Here is a 26,291-nt window from a genome sequence, read left to right on the forward strand (position 1 = left end):
GAATTGGGCCATGGTCTTCATAAGCACAGCATGGGAAAAGTGCCACTGCAAGCCACAGACCTAGTGTATGATTGCAGGCAAGTAGTTTATGCCCTGCTGAACTGTCCCAGCTTAGATTCTCCATGTGTGTTGACTCAGTTCATTTGTCTGTGGCTGATAATGCTGTTATACCACCAGTGCTGGTTTCCATGCTTCGCTGAGTTAAAATCCAGTGTCTGTTAATTAAGTCATTAGTTATAAGGGGGTTGACAAAAATATGGAAACATCAAAAACACAAAATCTTACCATGCACAGTATGGTTTAGGAAAGTTGTTGGCATTCTGTGCAGGTCTTGTATTTATCCAATTTGGGATGACTAGCTTCTAGTCATCCCAAATTGGATAAATACAAGGACCTGCACAGTTTTCAGTGGAATCGCATACCATTCTTCCTGCAAAATATGGACAATTTCAAGGTAACAATGATGGACATGGATAACAATCATTCACCCTTCTCTCCAAAGAAGACAACTAAGGCTCAATAATGTAGGGACCTGGTGACTATGATGGCCAGGGGGGATGCAACAATTCACAAAACCTGTTCTGGATGATGCGAGCTGTGTGGACAGAGGCCTGTTGTCTTGGAACACAGCATCACCATTGGGGAACGAACACGTACCATAAGATGGACATGACCAACCAAAATGGTCACATAATCCTTGGCAGTAATGCAGTCTTGCAGAGGAACCACAGGGCCCATGGAATACCATGATATGGCTGCCTAAATCATCACTGAATGCCTGCCATGTTTCATTCTTGGGACATAATCTCAGCCAGAGATTGGAAACAGTGTGACGCAAGACTCATCCGACTAAATGCGTTTCTCCTACTGCTACAAAGTGCTGGTTTCATAGCTTCAGCACCTTGTTGTCCTGTAACAGGAGTTTTGCTTCACTTGAAACTATATGGTTCCAGAGGCCTATTCAAGTCTCAAAGATCTATGGTATATATATGCAGACTGAAATGACAAATGAAAGTGTGTACCAAAGCCAGGATTCAAGCCTGGGTCTCCTGCTAACCACTACACCAACCTAGTACAGTGCCTTTTTTGGATTGAGATGGAAAGTATGCTAGGGTAGTTCATGCATTTGTGCAAAGCCACTGTGTCGGGTTGGTGTAGTGGGTAATGCATCTGCCTAGTGAACAGGAGACCCGGGTTAAAATCCTGGTCTTGGTACAAAGTTTCATTTGTCGCTTCAGTCTGTGTGTGTGTGTGTGTGTGTGTGTGTGTGTACCACTTGCATTACTGATGTGAGGTTTTGGAATTCCACCTCTCGCTGCTTATGCAGATCCCTTTGTGTTGTTTTGATGTTGACAGGGTTTGCTGGTGCAACATTAGTTCTACAGTGGCTTTTGCAGCTGTCATCCTATCTTTTTATCACAATTCTCTTTAGTGATTGTCAGTCATGATCATTCAACACACACTTTCATCCACATTGTGACCTAGCAGATGATGTTTCTCCACTTTCTCTGTATTTTACATAAATCTTCAATACTATCACTCTCGAAACACCATACACTTCAGCTATGTTGGTTATGGAAGCACTCACCATACGAGTACCAATAATTTGCCAACGTAATGCATTCTCAACAACACAGAACATTTTTCTGACCACAACTGACACTTACAATGTATTGAGGACACATGGTCAAATACAACAGCACAATCTGCAGGCTCGACTAGCATCTGCATTTATGTTCAAGCATGCATTTCTCATGGTATTTCCATATTTTTGTCCAATATGTGTATGTATTTCAGCTGCTTCATTAAAGATGGAGTCCCAGTACAGAGAAGCAGCTGAAAGGATCTTGGTCAATTCATAGTTAATGTTATGCCCTGTGTCAAGACAGTGTTCAGAAACAGCAGATTTTCTGTTACCTAGTCTGGTGTGAAGTCACACCAGTTTTGGATCACCCAGAAAAATCTACTGTTGCTGAACCTGTCTTGACATGGGACATGCCATGGACTATGAGGAGACCAAGATCTTCTCATCTGCCTCCATTTACTGGGACTCCATCATGAAAGAAGCAATTGAAATATGTGTAACTAATGACTTAATTAACAGGCACACAGGATTTCAACTCAGCAAAACAAGGGAATTGGGATATGCAGCATTATGGCATCGTCAGGTGCAGACAAATGAATCCAGTGGGTCAACATGGATGGGGAATCTAAGCCAGGACAGTTAAGCTGGGCAACAGCTACTATCCCTTGTCCACATGCCAGTTCCATTGCTTGCAACCCCAATTTTCCCACACCGTGCTTGCTAAGACCCATTTCCCCAGCAGGGAGTTCTGGATGTCAACTTCATCTATGATGATGTTATAGCCCCATCCCTCAGTGCCTGCACTTTTCTAGTGAACAAGCACACCACAACACCAATGTGCCAGTAGCACCTGAAGATGACACTCACCTGTCTCATGGAATTATTTTGCAGTTTACACAAAACCGTGTTGCAATGCCCATGAACCGTTGTAAGGGCACAGATATGTTGGTTAATATTTTGGGGGTTTTCTGAAACAACTGTATCCTTAGCAGTTCATAAAATTCAGTAATCATCATTCATAACTGGCATTCAGCTAAGTTTAAGCAGCATTATTATTGCTAGTTAAGCTACTGGGGTGATTCTATGTTTGCTGGGGTTGGACTTTTATGTTTGAGATACTCCCGGGGCATCACACATCAGTGAAAGATGTCCATTTGATAAGTTACAGTCATCACAATGATTCACTCAGAGATTACAGTGCAGTATGTCATGCCATGGAGCTTCTCCCTGTCAAAGTCCTTGGTTTTAGTCAACACAGATCTAAGAATGTAGAGTGAAGAAGAGAGTAGCCTGATGACAAATTTGTCAGACAAGATGTTTTTGTGACGTGACTAAGTTGTAATCTGAGTTTTAAATGGAGTCTGAGCTGTAGTCTGGCCAATAAACCGGATTGCATCCAGAGTACATACCCTGTTGTTCCTCATAGTAAAATTAGGTTTCCAGGAAGAGGAGGTGGAGGAAGTGGAGGTTCTGCCTGCTACTGTATAAAAACATACTTTGAAATGGAATAAATCCTTACATGTAGTGACTGTGTTTTTGAAAGCTGCAAAACAATGTATGATAAAACTCCAAATACTGAAATAAAGTTCCCAGCCTGACAACATATTGAGATGAAAGCAAAATGAGAAGAAAGCAAAAGAGAATCATACAGTGGCAGCCATCAAAGAGGTAACGACATTAGTGAAAAAAAATCAGAAATAATGATGATGAAAATAAACAAAATTACGAGGAGAATATATGAACACATGGACAAATACAACACCGGTGCAGTGAGAATTGTGGTGTATCATTAACAACTGTGCAATATAAACCTTCCAAATTAAAGATGGCTGAATCTAACAAATTATTAACAAAATCAGTGAATTCAAGTTGACTGTGTGAAAGTGATTTAACACCAAATACGAAAAAATTGGTTTGCCAATGATAATAAACAAGCAGTATAGGCAAATAAACAGGTATAAGGAAACCTTCATAACAACAAATCAAAGAGATTTCATGAAAAATAACTACCTCAATGATGCCAAGACATGTTTCAGGTGATCATTTACCAATTACAAAACACATTTTCAAGTTAACAGTAAGAGTGACTTCTGTTGAGAAGAGCAGGCGACTACAGGTATGTCCACTCACCGCCACCACACCCAGTTACTTCAGCCATGGTTGGCAGCACTCATCAAGAGCCATCCCTCTGTACTGTGGCCTACACTGCAGTGCACTACTCCAACAACTGGGACATAGCTGCATACAGTAGCAGCAGCCACCACTGAACATAGCTGACTATCTAATGGGTCACAAACAGTTATATTGTGAACAGCTGTGGCCATTACTTAAATTTCCTATCGATAAGTTCAGTATAACTTGCGCTGAAGCCTATCATGAAATGTATACTTATCCAAGTAGTGACTTTAAGGAATATTGCATAGATGTTTTGGTATTCATGATAATTAATAATGCATGATATGTACACTTTGTAAAACAGTTCACCTTATTTGGTGCAGAGATTACTAATAAGAGAAATAATGTACATCTATTTCCAGATATTACATAAAATTAAGTGGATATTTTGATGTTTATTGATTAGTAGCAGTATGTATAGCAAACATGGCTGTTATGGATAATCAGTTAACGCTCAAAATATGATTGGTAAGCATGATACAACAATTTCATCAATTAAATTCTAATATAGAAAGCAGATTCAACCAAGTAGATGAAATACTGTCTCAAATCAGGGGAAAGATCGATATATTAGAACACAAGATTAGATATGGCATTCAAAAATGTTGAAGAAATGGATTCTCTACTAGAAAAAGTAGAAGACAAACTAGACATGAAACTGAAACACACGCATACTCATAAATTAATGCATGACGAGTTGCTTAAAAGAATTAACATTTTAGAAAGGGAGTTTATAGAAACAAAAACTAGTTTACAAGAAATGGTAAATATAGATGTGATTTCAATGAGCCCAGAATACAAAGGTTATAAATTGAAAAAAAATCAAGGGAGAACAAGGTACAGGCTCATAATAAGTGTTCACTGAAAGACAATCCCATTTCATCATTCACTACAGTACCATTAGCAATGACTTCAATGTCAAGCAATATGGAACATACTTTTATCAATAATAGACAAGTAAGCCCATAAGAAACAGTGCACTAATTTTAGGCTGCACAGATCATAATGAAAGAGACAGACATGAGGAAGAGTCAACTAAAATCAGATTAAATTATAATTCATATGTTTGACAAAGGTATAAATCATGAATTCCCTAAATTAACACAATCTGGTGACTTACACCCTGTTTTGCTCTTGAAAGCATTTAACAAGACAACTGGGCTGACTATCATAAAATTAGATTTGTAATAAATCAGCTAACAGAAGAAGCAGCACAATTCTAAGGCCATATTTAAATCAAAATAATGGAGCAAGGGATCCCAGAAAAAACTTTGTTTAGAGTTATTGGAAGCAAAACCTTACAACAACAATGACTGGAAAGTCTGTAGGGATTTGGTCGAGTAACAGCTGAACACAGCTAAGTACTTAGACAACCCATTTCAAGAGGAACATCTCTTAGTGGTATTTATTGGTAATTACAAGTCATCTACAATGGAGAGTATGGTATAAATGAGTAAGAAAAGATTGGCAAAAGATAAATAAGCTCTTTGAATACTTTGATCTGATAGACCTAACATATCACCAGTTGGATAGGTGGAATAGCAACTATAATTTAATGTACAATAACAACCCATATAGAAATGACAGTAAGGGAAATACAGGACCATGGAATACCAAAAGTCATAACAATGAACACCAAGTAATGGTAAGATTAGATTAGATTAGTTTCAGTTTTCATTCTACAGACCCAAAAATGAGGCAATTCTCATTGGTGTGGCACATGTCAGAAATTGTAACATAAAAAATGTAGAGCATTTGATTATAATATTCACTTTCCTGAGCATTTGTCAGGAGATTGTGAGATATGTGAATACATTACAGTAAACCAGAACTACTGGTATTTGCAGAGTTAATACACTGTTAACATGAAACACAGTTATTCACTTTTAGTAAATTTATAATACAGGGTTATTACAAATGATCGAAGCGATTTCACAGCTCTACAATAACTTTATTATTTGAGATATTTTCACAATGCTTTGCACACACATACAAAAATTCAAAAAGTTTTTTTAGGCATTCACAAATGTTCGATATGTGCCCCTTTAGTGATTCGGCAGACATCAAGCTGATAATCAAGTTCCTCCCACACTCGGCGCAGCATGTCCCCATCAATGAGTTCGAAAGCATCGTTGATGCGAGCTCGCAGTTCTGGCACGTTTCTTGGTAGAGGAGGTTTAAACACTGAATCTTTCACATAACCCCACAGAAAGAAATTGCATGGGGTTAAGTCGGGAGAGCATGGAGGCCATGACATGAATTGCTGATCATGATCTCCACCACGACCGATCCATCGGTTTTTCAATCTCCTGTTTAAGAAATGCTGAACATCATGATGGAAGTGCGGTGGAGCACCACCCTGTTGAAAGATGAAGTTGGTGCTGTCGGTCTCCAGTTGTGGCATAAGCCAATTTTCCAGCATGTCCAGATACACATGTCCTGTAACGTTTTTTTCACAGAAGAAAAAGGAGCCGTAAACTTTAAACCGTGATATTGCACAAAACACGTTAACTTTTGGTGAATTGTGAATTTGCTGCACGAATGTGTGAGGATTCTCTACCACCCAGATTTGCACATTGTGTCTGTTCACTTTACCATTAAGAAAAAATGTTGCTTCATCACTGAAAACAAGTTTCGCACTGAACGCATCCTCTTCCATGAGCTGTTGCAACCGCGCCGAAAATTCAAAGCGTTTGACTTTGTCATCGGGTGTCAGGGCTGGTAGCAATTGTAAACGGTAAAGCTTCTGCTTTAGCCTTTTCCGTAAGATTTTCCAAACCATCGGCTGTGGTACATTTAGCTCCCTGCTTGCTTTATTCGTCGACTTCTGCGGGCTACGCGTGAAACTTGCCCGCACGCGTTCAACTTTTCTTCGCTCACTGCAGGCCGACCCGTTGATTTCCCCTTACAGAGGCATCCAGAAGCTTTAAACTGCGCATACCATTGCCAAATGGAATTAGCAGTTGGTGGATCTTTGTTGAACTTCGTCCTGAAGTGTCGTTGCACTGTTATGACTGACTGATGTGAGTGCATTTCAAGCACGACATACGCTTTCTCGGCTCCTGTCGCCAATTTGTCTCACTGCGCTCTTGAGCGCTCTGGCGGCAGAAACCTGAAGTGCGGCTTCAGCTGAACAAAACTTTATGAGTTTTTCTAAGTATCTGTAGCGTGTCGTGACCATATGTCAATGAATGGAGCTACAGTGAATTTACGAAATCGCTTCAATCATTTGTAATAGCCCTGTACACAAGATACCTAACTTGACTGTTATGAGCAACTGCTATTAAAACTGAAATCTAATAGATGTTTTTACTTAGCTGGTCTAACTGTCCCTGTTAAGATATCCTTCTACAGAGAAGAAGGAGTTGCCCACAAAAAAGGCTTTCAATCTGTGCTTTATCTGAAACAAAGTTTTTAACGGTTTCTGTCGACTTATTGAAAATGTATGTTGCTGAATATAGAACCCCTTTTGGACCAAACTAAATGATTTTAAGTCTTTATGTAGTTTGTTACTATCCCTAGTATAGATACTATGTACTGAGTTGTTGGTTGGAAATAGAGTCATATTATTTCCAACAAAATTCATTAAGGAATAAATATACTGAGAAGCAGTGATTAGAATACCCAGCTCCTTGAACAGCTTTCTACATTGAATTTACACCATAAGTGCATCTTATTATATGGTTTTGCTCTCTTAAAAGCTTTTACTCGATTTGATGAGTTACCCAAGAATATGATCCCACATACATAATAGAATGAAAGTAAGCAAAGTATGAAAGTTTTTTGTATTTATATCTCCTACATCTGACATCATTTGTATGGTAAATACAGACTTTTTTGGGTGCTTCAGCAATTCTGTGATTTAGCCTTCCCAACTAAATTTATTATTGAGTTGTAATCACAGAAATTTAACACTGTCAACCTCTTCTACCTGCATGTCTTCATAAGTTATACACATGAGGGTGGAAATCTCTTAGAGCTTCCGAACTGCTTATAGGGAGTCTTTTCAAAGTTTAGTGACAGTGAATTAGCTTTAAACCATTTATAATGTCAGTCAAATTTTGATTAGCAGTCATTTCTAAATCCATACATGACTTGCCATTTTTTGCAATGTTTTTATCATCTGCATACAAGACAAACTTAGTATCTGGCAATGTAACAGGTGAGAGGTCATTGATGTAGGAGTGGTTAGCACTCTGGTCTTGCATTTGGGAGGACAATGGTTTAAACCTGCGTCCGGCCATCCTGACTTTCCCAAGGTGGAATCTTGAGGAACATCACTTGTAATCAAGTCCCAATCACATGAAGACTGATTGCTTACTCCTCAGCTATTTTGCAATGACACCCTTAATTTTTTGTTAGTTAAGTAACTTTGTCGCAGCAGGCCATGAAGGTCCAATGGGACTCCCTGGCTGCTGTGTAATCCTCAACCTACAGGTGTCACAGGATGCAGATATGGAGGGGCATGTGGTCTGCAGACCATTCTCTTGGCCATATGTCAGTTTACCAGACCAGAGCCACTATTTCTCAGTCAAGTAGCTCCTCAATCAATTTTGCTTCACAAGGTATGAGTGCACCCCACTTGTCAACAGTGCTTGACAAACCAGATGGTTACCCATGTTAGCTCTTGCCCAGCCTGGCAGTGCTTAACTTAGGTGATCTGATGGGAAGCAGTGTTACCAGTGTGGAAAGACCATTGGCATTAGTTGGGTACCACTTTAACCATTTTGCAGCACTGAAGAGAATGCTGTGATTCACAGAGTCAAAGGTTTTTGACAGGTCACAGAAAATGCAGTAGCCTCTAAGACAAAGTGGAGGGGTAGTGGAAACAATAGAGCCCAGTTCAGTAGTATTTTTGGCAATAATACCAATACTACATAGAGGGAAAACTAGTTAGCTTCTGTGGATGGACTCAGTCCCCAGAAGCAAATGAAAATGAGCCACATCAAATAACTCACACCTATTAAGATATAACAATGAGATTATTGCAAATGACTTATTACAGGAAACTAAACAACAAATTAAAGGATGTGTTTGACCAAAACTAAAAGTCACAACAGAAAATGTTCCAGGAAACATAATTTGAGATTCAGGTAGTGGCGTGAGTGTAATAGACAAAAACCTCCTAGAACAGAATAACATACTGCAGTGATTTCCAGCATTTTGAGTATGTGGATGCAAGGTAATAGGAGTCACAGGAACCAATGGCAAACCAACACAAACAGAGGTGTTAGTGAGATTTAGTGTTGATAAATGTACATTTTAATACCCAATGTTACTTATTGTAGGATTAAATGTCGCTACAATTCTAGGTATTGTTCAGTTGTCTGAGCAAGGTGTTGTATTAGATTTCAGGAAAAGGATTGCAACATTCACTTATGGGAAAGTTGCAGAATTAATGACACTCTCTTTGAAACAGTTATGTTGCAGAAATATAAAATAGCAGTCATAGCAGAAATGACTTTAGATAACTATAAGAAAAGGCCATATACTATTTATAATAAACAGATAAATAAAGTGGACATTGAAGCTAATATTAGCAAATTCTCAGGACTTGGAATCAAACAGAAGTCATTTCTTGCAATGAAAGGATTATACAGGAAATTTCTATCTAGTAATATATTAAATGCAACACATAATATGGCCCTCCTCAAAAACAAGACACTTTGGAAATAGACACCAGACTGTAGCGCAGAGTTCTTAAAATTAAGAAACCATGTAACGTCAACACCATTGTTATTACAGTCAGATTTTGGCTTACCTTTCCTTAGCCCAGCTAAGTAAGCACAAAGACAGTTTCTCCACGAGACCAGAACTCATTAAAGATTGTATGTTTATGCTAAAGGTAGAATCTCACAAATTATTTTTTGTGAAACTTTACCCAATACTGGTAGCAACAAAAGAGTCAACAAGACAGGGATTAAAAAAGGATGATTGCATGGAAAGTTATAGAAAATTCTAACAGCCGTTCCAACAGTCCATTGGTATTTGTTAAAAAATTAACCCTGATCATTGAGAAGTTATTGACAAAATTTACAGGGACAAAATATATCAGTACAATGGACTTTTCAATTGGTTATTGGCAAATACCACTACAAATAGATTCAAGAAAATACGCTCCAGTCCTGTCTGAAGACAAATCATATATTTCAACCTATTTCTGTTCCAGTGTTCATCAGAGCCTTAGACAACATGACAGGGATTAACTTACAAGACAAGGCTTTAATATAATTTGGAGATATAGTAGTCATATCTATAACTAGGATGAACATCTTTAGACATTAGATCAGGGAATAATGATAAAACTTTCAAAATCAGAGCTTGTTAGGAGCAAAGTCAAATTTTTGAGTCATATATTGAGTGCAGACGGAGTCACACAATATCCACATTGGTTAGATGCAATAACTCGTTGCCCCAAATTGATGAATAAGATGTAATACAAGTCATTCCTTGGAATAATAGGATTATACAGGCAATTTCTATCTAGTAATTAAATGCAACATGTAAGATGGCCCTACTCAAAAAACATAACATCTTGGAAATGAACACCAGCCTGTAGTACTGAATTCTTAAACCTGAAATACCATATACCTTCAACACCATTGTTACTAACCCCAGATTTTGACCTATATTTCCATTTGATAACAGACACATCAGACTATGATCTAGGAGCTCATTTGTATCAAGAGAAACATACATGCCAGGGAATAGAACATTGCTCCGTAGCATTCAGAAGCTGAATGCTAATACAACATAAAGAAACTATAGAATCACTGAAAAAAGATACTAGCCATTGTGTGGGCATTAAAAAAAAATTTAATATTTATTAGTTGAACATCAAACAATAGTACACAGCAACCATAGCACATTAACATTTCTATTAAAGATTAAACTCTTTCATACCAGACATATAGAGTGGCCATGGTCCTACAGCAATTTAAATTTCAATACACCATGTGAAGGAAAATGAAAACTTAAGGATGTGGGTTTTAAGGGAGAGGGTAAGGAGTCATTCCAATCCCGGGGGCGGAAAGACTTACCTTAGGGGGAAAAAAGGACGGGTATACACTCGCACACACACACATATCCATCCACACATATACAGGCACAAACAGACATATCAGGCAGCTTGTGTCTGTATATGTGTGGATGGATATGTGTGTGTGTGCGAGTGTATACCCGTCCTTTTTTCCCCCTAAGGTAAGTCTTTCCACTCCCGGGATTGGAATGACTCCTTACCCTCTCCCTTAAAACCCACATCCTTTCGTCTTTCCCTCTCCTTCCCTCTTTCCTGATGAAGCAACCGCTGGTTGTGAAAGCTAGAATTTTGTATGTATGTTTGTGTTTGTTTGTGTGTCTATCGACGTGCCAATGCTTTTGTTTGGTAAGTCACATCATCTTTGTTTTTAGCTATATTTTTCCCACGTGGAATGTTTCCCTCTATTATATTCATATCATTAAAATGAAAACTTAGTGTGAGATGCTCAGCGATAACCAGTGTTAATCCTGCTGAAAATTTTATCACCAATACCTGACTGTCAGTAGTAGGTGAGAACGTGGCATAAAGTAGCTAATTAATTAGACATAGTGCCAATACTCATGGTTAATTTACACACTCACAGCAGGCTACGAGGGCATGTGGTATTGTTATGGCATATTAAGCTCAGTGCCTCCTTTGTGGCATTGTTTGAATGGAGCAGTCTATGGGCCAGAAACAGGTTCCATTCATTCACTTATAACTACTTATTATCAAAATGTAAGCACAACCTTACACTCTGCACATACTTATCACATTCAGCAACACTACAAAGTTACACATCAGATAAGCTGAACACTCAAGCCTCCAAAGTGACACTCATTTGAAATGATGCATATGTAATGAGCTACATACTTAGAGGCAGAATCCTCCCTCCCCTTCTTAAAGGAAATTATATTCCCAGTAGAATGAATTGGCATTTTTTGTTGTTTTTATGCTCTCCATGTCACATCAACTGTTAGTGCAGACAGAAGTTTTGTATGGGAATAAAGTTACTGGAAAATTGTGCACATTTACACCTATAAAAATTACTTTTTGGAAATAGCAAATTAAAAAATTGAAACAATTGATAACTATAAACTACAACTACGAGTTTGGTAGCATGTGGGAATATGTTTGACATAATTTGAATACTCATTAGTTTTAAACACAAGACCCTGTTAGTTTCCTGAAATCAGTCCCTGTTTCACTGAACAGATCACTCACCAGTACCTTGACTAAAACTAGAGACAAAATGTCAGAACTCATGCTGAAAGTCATACAACTGTTTTGTATGTGTGATCAATTACTTTGAATCACCAACTAAGGTATTTATGATCAAGATGCTAAATTTTCAACGGATGACACATTTTTTAAACAATGAAAGTCCAGGATGGAATAACAACAGTATCATGAATATGATAGACTACCTCTCACCATATAAGTGTATATTGAAAGAGTAGGCAAATAGGAAATGGAGGTAGTGTATTTGTTGCAGTAGACAAGAAACTCTGAGATAGAAATTGAAGCTGCATGTGAGATCAGTATCAGCAGTGGGCATAAAATGATAATTGGAACCTTCTATTGTCCACCAGACACATCTCCTGATGTAACCATGAACTTTAGAGAAAACCTCAGTTCACTTGTATGTAAGTTCCCCAATCATACACTCCTGGAAATGGAAAAAAGAACACATTGACACCGGTGTGTCAGACCCACCATACTTGCTCCGGACACTGCGAGAGGGCTGTACAAGCAATGATCACACGCACGGCACAGCGGACACACCAGGAACCGCGGTGTTGGCCGTCGAATGGCGCTAGCTGAGCAGCATTTGTGCACCGCCGCCGTCAGTGTCAGCCAGTTTGCCGTGGCATACGGAGCTCCATCGCAGTCTTTAACACTGTTAGCATGCCGCGACAGCGTGGACGTGAACCGTATGTGCAGTTGACGGACTTTGAGCGAGGGCGTATAGTGGGCATGCGGGAGGCCGGGTGGACGTACCGCCGAATTGCTCAACACGTGGGGCGTGAGGTCTCCACAGTACATCGATGTTGTCGCCAGTGGTCGGCGGAAGGTGCACGTGCCCGTCAACCTGGGACCAGACCGCAGCAACGCACGGATGCACGCCAAGACCGTAGGATCCTACGCAGTGCCGTAGAGGACCGCACCGCCACTTCCCAGCAAATTAGGGACACTGTTGCTCCTGGGGTATCGGCGAGGACCATTCGCAACCATCTCCATGAAGCTGGGCTACGGTCCCGCACACTGTTAGGCCGTCTTCCGCTCACGCCCCAACATCGTGCAGCCCGCCTCCAGTGGTGTCGCGACAGGCGTGAATGGAGGGACGAATGGAGACGTGTCGTCTTCAGCGATGAGAGTCTCTTCTGCCTTGGTGCCAATGATGGTTGTATGCGTGTGTGGCGCCGTGCAGGTGAGCGCCACAATCAGGACTGCATACGACCGAGGCACACAGGGCCAACACCCGGCATCATGGTGTGGGGAGCGATCTCCTACACTGGCCGTACACCACTGGTGATCATCGAGGGGACACTGAATAGTGCACGGTACATCCAAACCGTCATCGAACCCATCGTTCTACCATTCCTAGACCGGCAAGGGAACTTGCTGTTCCAACAGGACAATGCACGTCCGCATGTATCCCGTGCCACCCAATGTGCTCTAGAAGGTGTAAGTCAACTACCCTGGTCAGCAAGATCTCCGGATCTGTCCCCCATTGAGCATGTTTGGGACTGGATGAAGCGTCGTCTCACGCGGTCTGCACGTCCAGCACGAACGCTGGTCCAACTGAGGCGCCAGGTGGAAATGGCATGGCAAGCCGTTCCACAGGACTACATCCAGCATCTCTACGATCGTCTCCATGGGAGGATAGCAGCCTGCATTGCTGCGAAAGGTGGATATACACTGTACTAGTGCCGACATTGTGCATGCTCTGTTGCCTGTGTCTATGTGCCTGTGGTTCTGTCAGTGTGATCATGTGATGTATCTGACCCCAGGAATGTGTCAATAAAGTTTCCCCTTCCTGGGACAATGAATTCATGGTGTTCTTATTTCAATTTCCAGGAGTGTATTATAATCATCAGTGGAGACATTAATCATGCAACAATTAAATGGGAAAATTAAAGTTTTGTTAGAGGTGGGCATGATAGGACACCCTCTGAAACTTTTTTAAATGCCTTATCTGAAAACTACTTAAAACAAGACAATTAGGAACCCCACTCAATGATGGAAATATATCGGATCTAATGGCAACAAATAGACCTGACCTCTATGAAGATGACCATATCAGGGGCAACAATGATTACCAAAGTACAAAGGACAACTAAAACAAGCAGAAAGAAAAATATGGTCAGTAAACTAGACAAAAAAATCAAAAATGTCATATTTCAGTAGGAACTTGAAACTTTCAGCAAAGGGCAGGAGAATGTGAGGATCTCTGGCTCAAGATGAAAGGAATAGTTGACCTGCACTGGACAGATATGTACCTAGTAGAACAGTAGATAATGGGAGGAAACCTCCATGATATACAGTCACTGTAAGGAAACTTCATAACAAACAGAGATTACTGCATAACAGATGTAGAACAAACCGTAGGGCTATAGATAGAGAGATGCTGGATGAAATGTGTTTGGCTGTCAAGAGTGCATGACTACTGTAGCAGAATATTGTCAAGTGATCTTTCTCAGAACCCAAGGAAATTCTAGTCATATGAAAAGGCTGCTAGTGGCACCAAAGTTAGTGTCCAGTCCACTGTGAATGAGCCAGGAATTGAAATTGAGGGTAACGAAGCAAAAGCTGAAATACTTAACTGAGAACTACCTATATTTAAACCTCGTACCACTGAAAAGATGAATGAAATAAGTATTAGCGTCAGTGGTGTTGAGAAACAGCTTTTTGGTAGGGAGGATACAGCATGCTATCTTGGTTGGAGAATCATTGTCAGATGTAGAAGTAACTTCTGGTTTGCCCTAGGGAAGTGTATTAGGACCTTTGCTGTTCATGTTGTATATTAATGACCTTGCAGACAATATTAACAGTAAAATCAGGCTTTTTGCAAATCATGATGCACTTATCTATATTGAAGTACTATTTTAGAGAGGCCGCATTAATATTCAGCCAGATTTTGATAAGATTTCAACTTAGTGTAGAGATTGGCAATTTGCTCTAAATGTTCAGAAATGTAAAATTTTGCAGTTCACAAAATGAAAACAATGTAGTATCCTATCTGTAAAATCAATGAGTCACTGTTGGAATCACTCAACTCATACAAATACTTGGGTCTAACACTTTGTAGGGATATGAAATGGAATGATCATATAGATTCAGTCACAGGTAAGGCAGGAGGTAGATTTCAGTTTATTGTTTGAATACCGGGGAAGTGCAATCAGTCTGCAAAGGAGATTGCTTACAAATCACTCATGTGACCAGTTCTAGAATATTGCCCAACTGTCTACCAGATAGGAGTAAGAGGGGCTATTAAACATATACAGATAAGGGTACCATGAATGGTTACAGGTCTGTTAATCCGTGGGAGAGTGTCACAGAGATACTGAAGGAACTGAACCAGCAGACTCTTGAAGACAGATGTAGACTATGCTGAGAAAGTCTATTAATGAAATTTCAAGAACCAGCATTAAATGATTACTCTAGGGATATACTACAACCCCCTACATATTGCCCACATAGGGATTGTGAGGGTAAGATTAGAATAATTACTGCAAGCACAAAGGCATTCAAACAATCATTCTTCCCATCTCCATATGTGAACAGAACAGAAAGAAACTCTACTAATCAGTACAAAACCCACAGACATGCACCTCACAGTGATTTGCTGAGTATAGATATAAATATAGATGTAGATAGAAGAGTTGCAGACAGGCACAATAAAGTATTTCGAAAGAAGGCCTTTTGGACAAAGGTTAACCATACAACAGACTTTTTGTTGTGGCTCTCTGTGACACAGCATATTCTCTATATTGGGGTAGCAATCTGTCCTTTTCATAATAATTTTATTTTTAGATATATGGACAATACACTCAAGATTTTCTCTTTCAAAATGTTATATATGTTTGGAACATTGATCTGTGTTTCTATTAATACCTCTGAGTATGGGCAGAGGAGTAAATGAAACATAAATGTCACAACTTACATTCATAAATTTATATTTTTTGCTTATGATGCTGATTTGGCAGCTTAGTCTCTGAATATCAAAGAAAATTTGAGCTTAATATCTTACCAATGTGCAAGGACAATAATCATTTTATCTTACAGGTGTTGCTAAAAACTCATTAAATTCAGGGTGTTTCAAAATGAATATAGGGGTTTTAATGCTTTGTGGCATTTATTACATTCAACTTACAATTCTAAATAATACATTAAATGACAGAGTACCTCAAATAGTTTTGCTTGTATATTTGTGTGCAAAGGGAAGAATATGGATCAACCAAGTATGTGTCGAATGAGTGAAAGTCTTTCACACGTAGCCTCAAGAAATCAGTTTGGCAGTCTAGTTGTGGATTAGCAATTCCAGTTGTGCCTGTGTGGAAACTTTTGAGAAGACACTTACAACTATGTCCTTGTCATTTGAAGATGTTACAGGCTAAAAGCATACAGATTATGGTTCGTGGGCCAACTCAGCAATCAAAATGTTGCAGCTTGACTCTGAAGATTTTCTGGATTGTGTTGTCTTCAGTGATGAATCAATATTTCAACTAATTGGAAATATAAACGCACACAATATACATGTTTGGGGGTCAGCAAATACCCATGAGATAATAGAGTTGCAATGAGACTCTCCTGAATGAATGTTTGTTGCACCATAACCTGGCAGGAAGTTGGCAGGCCTTTCTTTTGCAGTGAAGCAACTGTAACTGGTGTATCTTATCTTGATGTGCCAGAACTATGGCTGAACCACAGATCTTTATTTCGTAGAAAGATGGTATGCCAACTCACTGGTTTAATTCAGTATGTGACTGGTTAATTGATGTTGTACCTGACTGCTGTATTGGCTACAAGAGGCAGGATGACAGATCTCATTTTGCATAGCCTCCACATTCGCACACAATCTAATGCCATGCAGTTTTTACATTTAGGGGTTCATATGGATCATGTGTAAGTGCCTCTGTTATTGTCTGATCTACCTGACTTTAGAAACAGCATTTTTGGGACAATTACTCCACACACACTGATCAAGGTTTGGGAGGAAATCACCTATCAATTCGAGGTGTGATGAATGGTGCTCCCTTGAATGAAAAACTGTTTGGGTTGCTGTGTCATTTGATATACTATTTATAATTATAGTTTGAATGAAATAAATGCTACAAAGCTTTAAAACCCATATAATCATTTTGAAACACCCTGTACCGTCTATCACTATCAAATAACAAAAGATGAATAATGATGTAAACAAAGTCATTGAAAACATATAGCACTTAATTTGAGTAATACTGACAGATTTTTTTGTTTCAAATATTATATGGCATCAGAGCTGCAACATTCTGGTAAAAATCAATGGTTTCATGGTTCTTCTACAGTCAGTCACATTAGAAAACAAGCAACTTTTGGGAACAGTAAAAGTAGTTGCTATAAAATTAGTTGCTATGTAAGGCATATTACTGTGGTGCAATAGTTCAGCTGGAACAGGATGAAAGCAGGAATTGTCCATGGTATTTTCAAGGAACCATAGAAGCATTTGTATGAATAATTTGAGTAAACCATGGAAAACTTACATTTCGATCATTGAATGACAATTTGAATCTGACTCCTCCCAAACTGAGTCCAGTATCTTAACCATTCCACAGACTGCCACTAAAAATATTTTTCTCTAAAAAGATCCAATATAATTATAGTTTCATCAAAAAAAGTTTTACATCATTTCAGTTCCAAGAGTTACAGAACCTGTACAGAAAACTGGAATAGAAATCAACATAAACATCATTTCTGCCCTTTTTATTGCTCATGAAGACCACACATTGCATGTTGTACCACCATACAGTGAGACCTTCACAGGTGGTGGCCCAGACTGCTGTACTCATCAGTACCTCTAATACCCAGTAGCACATCCTTTTGCATTGATGCATGCCTGTATTCATTGTGGCATACTATCCACAAGTTCATCAAGGCACACTTGGTCCAGATTGTCCCACTACTCAACAGCAATTTGGCATAGATCCCTTAGAGTGGTTAGTGGGTCACACCATCCATAAAGAGCCCTTTTCAGTCTATTCCAGGCATGTTTGACAGTGTTCATGTCTGGAGAACATGCTAGCAATGTTGTTATCCTGGAGGAAGTCATTCACAAGATGTGCACGATGGGGGCACAGATAGTCGTCTATGAAGACAAATGCCTCATTAATATGCTGCCGATACGGTTGCACTATGTCGGAGGATGGCATTGACGTACCGTACAGTCGTTACGGTGCCCTCCATGACCACCAGCATCGTACGTTGGCCCCACATAATGCCACCCCGAAACAGCAGTTAACCTCCACCTTGCTGCACTCACTGGACAGTGTGTCTAAGGCGTTCAGCCTGACCGGGTTGTTTCCAAACATGTCTCCGATGATCGTCTGGCTGAAGGCATATGTTGCACTTATCAGTGAAGAGAACATGATGCCAATCCTGAACAGTCCGTTCGGCATGTTGTTGGGCCCATCTGTACCGCACTGCATGGTGTCATGGTTGCAAAGATGGACCTCGCCATGGACGTAGGGAGTGAAGTTGCACATCATGCAGCCTATTGCACACAGTTTGGGTTGTAACACAATGTCCTGTCACTGCACAAAAAGCATTATTCAATGTGGTGATGCTGCTGTCAGGGTTCCTCTGAGTCATAATCCATAGGCAGCGGTCATCCACTGCAGTAGTAGTCCTTGGGCGGCCTGAGCAAAGCATGTCACCCACAGTTCCTGTCTCTCTGTATCTCCTCCTTGTCCAAACAACATTGCTTTGGTTTACTCTGCGATGCCTGGACACTTGCCTTCTTGAGAGCCCTTCCTGGCACAAAGTAACTTCAGTGAGATGTGTAGCTTTTTGAACTGTTTATTACAAAATTCTTCTCTATTCACCATGCCATAAGCTTGTAGGATTTCCATTCTGTCCATGTTAGCTGAAGTCTCAAAATTAGTTGAAAAAGGGAAAGAAAGAGACTTAATTCTGGATACTTCATTATGGCAGAAACTACTGAAGATTACTATGAGAATTACCTGACCTTTGTTAAACACAAACATAATAGCTTTCAGAGTGTTATGTGCCATATTGTATTTCACTTCGTCAAAAAATCTGAGAAATGGGAAAATAATGTGCATTAGGCAAAATTCAGTAGTTAATTTTACTGTCCTAAAATTGTTTATTTTCTATTGTGATAGATTTTAGAAGAACCATGAAACCAATGCCTTTTATCAGAGTGTTACATATCAGGTTCCTTAAAACCTCCAAACTGCCAATATGAACAAAAAAATCAATTAATATTACTCAGACTAGGTTGTACCATATTTGTTTGCAATTATTTTGTTTAAATCATTATTCACCTTTAGTTATTTAGTAGTGAGAGAAGATACTTATTGAGGTTGTAATGGTATCTGCAGTATAGATCATTCATTGTGCATGCAAGTGTTATACGTATATTTAAAATATATTGTTACATCTTCTATCATATGATACCTTCCTATCCTGTTCATTTGCTGTGGAGTTCTTTGTCTCTACACCTTTTAATTGTTTATGTTAATTAATTATAGATAAGAAACATTATCTGGCTGATCTGAAAGAACTCCACTACAAACCAGACAAAACGGTAAATATGCAGGGAACCATAATAATTATAAATTCTGTGGTTATTATCACTGGCATAAAAATTAGAATATTGTTCTTTAAATATTATGTTTGTGAGGCAATATGTCATGCTCACCTGATTTTATTAGCTGTGTGAAATGTATTGTTGAATATACTGATGCTCCAGCAACCAGGTGTGCAATATCAAATGACAGTCTTGACTGTAAACAATTTTGATGCATATTTAATATGTGATGTTAACTTTTAAAACCTTAATACACACTACACCTATGTTCAAGGTATTTATTTACAGATATCAAATTGTGAAGACAATGACAGATTGTATCTTCAAGCAAGATAGAGAAAAACTGTACAATGGAAACATAGAAACACACACTACAAATCCATAACTTTTTCATTCATCTACTTACCTTCATGAAGATGTGGCTTAGGAGTTATAGAATCAGTTAATAGAAGAATTTATGGTCTCTCCACTATGATATCTTGTAAACCAAATGTCTGTCAGTGGCTGTTTACCTTCAACCTTAAAGATGACCATTACTGTTCCTCTGCACAAAAAAAGTGACAAGTCTTGTCCTAATAACTGGCATCCAATTTCTCTTGTACCCATCATTTTAAAAGTAGTGTAATAATTGTTTTATTGCATACGTCTTCAAATCGGGCAACATCTGTCTGTGAATAATATTCTTAGTAACTGTCAACTTGGCTTCAGGTCGAGGTTATCAACATGAAAGCAGATTAAAATATTGTTTCATTTCTACTATCATCATTTGAATCAATGTTACCTATTAATACTGTCCTCATGGATCTCAGTAAGGTATTTGTCTCTGTTAGCCATAGAATATTGCTAGAAAAACTCTACTGCTATGATTTTAGAGGCTCAGAACTATCTCTGATCAGGTCCTCCCTCAGTGACAGGAAAACATATTGTACAGTTCAACAATATGAAGTCAAATTTCTTGAGTATCACACAGGGCACACCACAAGGTTCTCTGTTTGGATCTTTTCTCTTCATAATATATATAAATGACTTGCCCTGCACTATGTTGTGTAAATCCACACCCTACTCAGATGATACCACTTTTATTACAGCTGGGAAACACTTAAGAACTTTAAAGAAGGAGTAGGGATCATCTCACAGAGCCAGAAAGTGGTTCAAAATCAATGAACTGCATATAATCATGAAAAACTGTAAATATTCTCTTTAGTTTATGTATTAAAGATGATGGCAATGACTGTGCTTCAGCTAAACTACTTGGGACCAAATTGACTCAAAATTAACACAGAATAATCATCTGATTATATCTGTATTAAGATGGGACCAGTGACATATTTGTTGGGTGGACTAAGAACTTGTGTTAGTGATAAGTTGTTGCTCAGTGCATACTCTGCCTTTTTCCACACCCATTTGAAATATGGCATATTGTTATGGGGGAATTCACACACTTTTGTTATACGCCATTTTGAGACTGTAACAAGTTTGTTTTTGTGGCCATCCTCCTCAGCAAGCACAGAAATATTTGTTTTGTAAATAAAAACCACCTTTTTTTGCTGTATTTTATTTCTCCCAGACTACACAGAATAATCAGGAAAATATAAGAGAAAACACAAGATGATACACAATGACATACAAACACAAACTCAACATAAAATCACCAACTTTTTCAAAGGACTGGAAATAAACATAGTGTGCACAACAGACAGTTCTATTCAAAAATACACCTTAACATTGATTTTTAAAAACTGAGACATATACTAGGAAGCAGGTATATATCAATTACAGTGTAAAAATTGTGATGATAGGTACACAGGACAAACAGGCACAACATTTGATGTCAGATACAAAGAACTCATGAAGGCCTGAAAAGTATGGGACAAACCACTCTACATTCATGGAACACCTAAGAGTACACAATCATAAGCCAACAGCTAGAGAAGAAAACAGGAAAATAATTACAATAAACAATAAAAAACCACCTTCTTACCATGCAAGAAAATCACCATATACAGAAAACCAAAGCAGAAAAGAAAATCCTGTTGAATGATCAAGTACGCATGCCAAACAACTCATTGTTTACATAGATAAGTAGAATAATACAGTAACACTCTAAAAGAGGATAAATATCATAATAATAATACTACTCAACTCCTTTCCACTCACTTGTCCATGAACCCTTCCACAAAACATATAAACCAAAACTCAAATCAGCTGAACAAAACTTTCAACCACTCTTTGACAGCTATTACATCCATATTCAACATTCTACAACTTGCACTGAGTAACCAACAATACCTCCCCCCCTCCCCACAGAATAAACCATACATATACTCTCTTCCTCTCTCTTAAAACACACACAAAATACCAATCCATACATATACACACTCTACATCTATAAATATCAATTTTTGATCAAATATCCATAACTACCCCCCCATGAACCATGGACCTTGCCGTTGGTGGGGAGGCTTGCGTGCCTCAGCGATACAGATAGCCGTACCGTAGGTACAACCACAACGGAGGGGTATCTGCTGAGAGGCCAGACAAACGTGTGCTTCCTGAAGAGGGGCAGCAGCCTTTTCAGTAGTTGCAAGGGCAACAGTCTGGATGATTGACTGATCTGGCCTTGTAACAATAACCAAAACGGCCTTGCTGTGCTGGTACTGCGAACGGCTGAAAGCAAGGGGAAACTACGGCCGTAATTTTTCCCGAGGGCATGCAGCTTTACTGTATGATTAAATGATGATGGCGTCCTCTTGGGTAAAATATTCCGGAGGTAAAATAGTCCCCCATTCAGATCTCCGGGCGGGGACTACTCAAGAGGATGTCGTTATCAGGAGAAAGAAAACTGGCATTCTATGGATCGGAGCGTGGAATGTCAGATCCCTTAATCGGGCAGGTAGGTTAGAAAATTTAAAAAGGGAAATGGATAGGTTAAAGTTAGATATAGTGGGAATTAGTGAAGTTCGGTGGCAGGAGGAACAAGACTTTTGGTCAGGTGAACGCAGGGTTATAAATACAAAATCAAATAGAGGTAATGCAGGAGTAGGTTTAATAATGAATAGGAAAATAGGAATGCGGGTAAGCTACTACAAACAGCATAGTGAACGCATTATTGTGGCCAAGATAGATACAAGGCCCACACCTACTACAGTAGTACAAGTTTATATGCCAACTAGCTCTGCAGATGACGAAGAAATAGAAGAAATGTATGATGAAATAAAAGAAATTATTCAGATAGTGAAGGGAGACGAAAATTTAATAGTCATGGGTGACTGGAATTCGAGTGTAGGAAAAGGGAGAGAAGGAAACGTAGTAGGTGAATATGGATTGGGGGAGAGAAATGAAAGAGGAAGCCACCTGGTAGAATTTTGCACAAAGCACAACTTAATCATAGCTAACACTTGGTTTAAGAATCATGATAGAAGGTTGTATACATGGAAGAACCCTGGACATACTAAAAGGTATCAGATAGATTATATAATGGTAAGACAGAGATTTAGGAACCAGGTTTTAAATTGTAAGACATTTCCAGGGGCAGATGTGGACTCTGACCACAATCTATTGGTTATGACCTGTAGATTAAAACTGAAGAAACTGCAAAAAGGTGGGAATTTAAGGAGATGGGACCTGGATAAACTGAAAGAACCAGAGGTTGTACAGAGTTTCAGGGAGAGCATAAGGGAACAATTGACAGGAATGGGGGAAAGAAATACAGTAGAAGAAGAATGGGTATCTTTGAGGGATGATGTAGTGAAGGCAGCAGAGGATCAATTAGGTAAAAAGAGGAGGGCTAGTAGAAATCCTTGGGTAACAGAAGAAATATTGAATTTAATTGATGAAAGGAGAAAATATAAAAATGCAGTAAATGAAGCAGGCAAAAAGGAATACAAACGTCTAAAAAATGAGATTGACAGGAAGTGCAAAATGGCTAAGCAGGGATGGCTAGAGGACAAATGTAAGGATGTAGAGGCTTATCTCACTAGGGGCAAGATCGATACTGCCTACAGGAAAATTAAAGAGACCTTTGGAGATAAGAGAACCACTTGTATGAACATCAAGAGCTCAGATGGAAACCCAGTTCTAAGCAAAGAAGGGAAAGCAGAAAGGTGGAAGGAGTATATAGGGGGTCTATACAAGGGCGATGTACTTGAGAACAATATTATGGAAATGGAAGGAGATGTAGATGAAGATGAAATGGGAGATACGATACAGCGTGAAGAGTTTGACAGAGCACTGAAAGACCTGAGTTGAAACAAGGCCCCCGGAGTAGACAACATTCCATTGGAACTACTGACGGCCTTGGGAGAGCCAGTCCTGACAAAACTCTACCATCTGGTGAGCAAAATGTATGAAACAGGCGAAATGCCCTCAGACTTCAAGAAGAATATAATAATTCCAATCCCAAAGAAAGCAGGTGTTGACAGATGTGAAAATTACCGAACAATCAGTTTAATAAGTCACAGCTGCAAAATACTAACACGAATTCTTTACAGACGAATGGAAAAACTAGTAGAAGCCGACCTCGGGGAAGATCAGTTTGGATTCCGTAGAAATATTGGAACACGTAAGGCAATACTGATCTTACGACTAATCTTAGAAGAAAGATTAAGGAAAGGCAAACCTACGTTTCTAGCATTTGTAGACTTAGAGAAAGCTTTTGACAATGTTGACTGGAATACTCTCTTTCAAATTCTAAAGGTGGCAGGGGTAAAATACAGGGAGCGAAAGGCTATTTACAATTTGTACAGAAACCAGATGGCAGTTATAAGAGTCAAGGGACATGAAAGGGAAGCAGTGGTTGGGAAGGGAGTAAGACAGGGTTGTAGCCTATCCCCGATGTTATTCAATTTGTATATTGAGCAAGCAGTAAAGGACACAAAAGAAATATTTGGAGTAGGTATTAAAATCCATGGAGAAGAAATAAAAACTTTGAGGTTCGCTGATGACATTGTAATTCTGTCAGAGACAGCAAAGGACTTGGAAGAGCAGTTGAATGGAATGGATGGTGTCTTGAAGGGAGGATATAAGATGAACATCAACAAAAGCAAAACGAGGATAATGGAATGTAGTCGAATTAAGTCGGGTGATGTTGAGGGTGTTAGATTAGGAAATGAGACACTTAAAGTAGTAAAGGAGTTTTGCTATTTGGGGAGCAAAATAACTGATAATGGTCGAAGTAGAGAGGATATAAAATGTAGACTGGCAATGGCAAGGAAAGCGTTTCTCAAGAAGAGAAATTTGTTAACATCCAGTATAGATTTAAGTGTCAGGAAGTCATTTCTGAAAGTATTTGTATGGAGTGTTGCATTGTATGGAAGTGAAACATGGACGGTAAATAGTTTGGACAAGAAGAGAATAGAAGCTTTCAAAATGCTGAAGATTAGATGGGTAGGTCACATAACTAATGAGGAAGTATTGAATAGGATTGGGGAGAAGAGAAGTTTGTGGCACAACTTGACCAGAAGAAGGGATCGGTTGGTAGGACATGTTCTGAGGCATCAAGGGATCACCAATTTAGTATTGGAGGGCAGTGTGGAGGGTAAAAATTGTAGGGGGAGACCAAGAGATGAATACACTAAGCAGATTCAGAAGGATGTAGGTTGCAGTAGGTACTGGGAGATGAAGAAGCTTGCACAGGATAGAGTAGCATGGAGAGCTGCATCAAACCAGTCTCAGGACTGAAGACCACAACAACAACAACATCTATAACTAGTGACAGAAGACTAATAGTGCATAACAACAATAATGACAAACAAGATTACAAGTTTCCAGAATGAGTTTTTCACTCTGCAGTGGAGTATGCGCTGATGTGAAACTTCCTGGCAGATTAAAACTGTGTGCCGGACCAAGAGTCAAACTCGGGGCCCTTGGCCTTTCATGGGCAAGTGCTCTATTTTTGTGTAAGACGATGCCACTTGGAAGTTTGACACATTATGGTCTGCTGGCACATCCAGACTGAAAGCAACCAACCATGCAACACTGTCCATCCATTCTCAGGAATCTGCTGACAGATGTGACGAGGTTTCAGATGAAGTGGAAACAAGCTGCTGGAGACTATCTTCTTCTTGCCTTGTGTAATGGATTCTTTCTCTCAGCAGTGCCATGCTGGGTCATTGTTTAATACTCTTGGTGGACGCAGAGGCTATATAATAAGTAAACTTGGTGAACGTCAGTAAATCTTGCTGGTCCCAATATCTCAATAAAAATGTGAGGGAGCACAACAGCCTGTTTCTCTTGCTACAGAATTTAAAACTCACGTATTCTGATGACCATCTCCTTCCTGTAGAGGTACTAGATGTGCTATTTGAGACTTTCCACTGACAGTGTGAACTGTCCCATTTTAATCTTCCCCAGTCCATACCTCTCCCCTCCCCACAAAAGCAACTTTTAGTTCTGAAAGCTAGGAAATTTATCACTTATTTTTGTGTATATCCATCACCAGCAATACACATTTTTCCTTCTGAAAGTACTGGCAAGCAGTTCTATCACATTATTTGTTAGTTTTGTTGACTGGATTTTCCTTTGATGATACACAGTGTTTAAAGTGTGTACACTTGAACAAAATTTCATTTATGTGGGACAATTCCTCCACAAAGTTCATTATTCATTATCTGGTGTTGTAATTTGAGATTCACTTGCTGATTGTATTTCAAAATGTGGCATTTTGTACTACATTTTTGCTGAAGCTTGCTTTCCTCATTAAC

The 26,291-nt window shown here is 39.2% G+C and overlaps 1 protein-coding gene across 3 annotated transcripts in view; it reads right to left on the reverse strand.

Moving 5' to 3' along the window:
• LOC126092521 (lipase 1-like) overlaps positions 1-26,291 on the reverse strand; it is a 228,809-nt gene that overhangs the window by 45,937 nt on the left and 156,581 nt on the right. For all 3 annotated transcript variants that reach the window (XM_049908148.1, XM_049908149.1, XM_049908147.1), the window contains one exon: positions 19,702-19,786. In XM_049908148.1, the coding sequence (XP_049764105.1) occupies positions 19,702-19,786 (85 nt within the window). The remainder of the gene's footprint in view (positions 1-19,701; positions 19,787-26,291) is intronic.

Source organism: Schistocerca cancellata, chromosome 7, assembly GCF_023864275.1.
Source record: "Schistocerca cancellata isolate TAMUIC-IGC-003103 chromosome 7, iqSchCanc2.1, whole genome shotgun sequence".
Classification (NCBI taxonomy): Eukaryota; Metazoa; Arthropoda; class Insecta; order Orthoptera; family Acrididae; genus Schistocerca; species Schistocerca cancellata.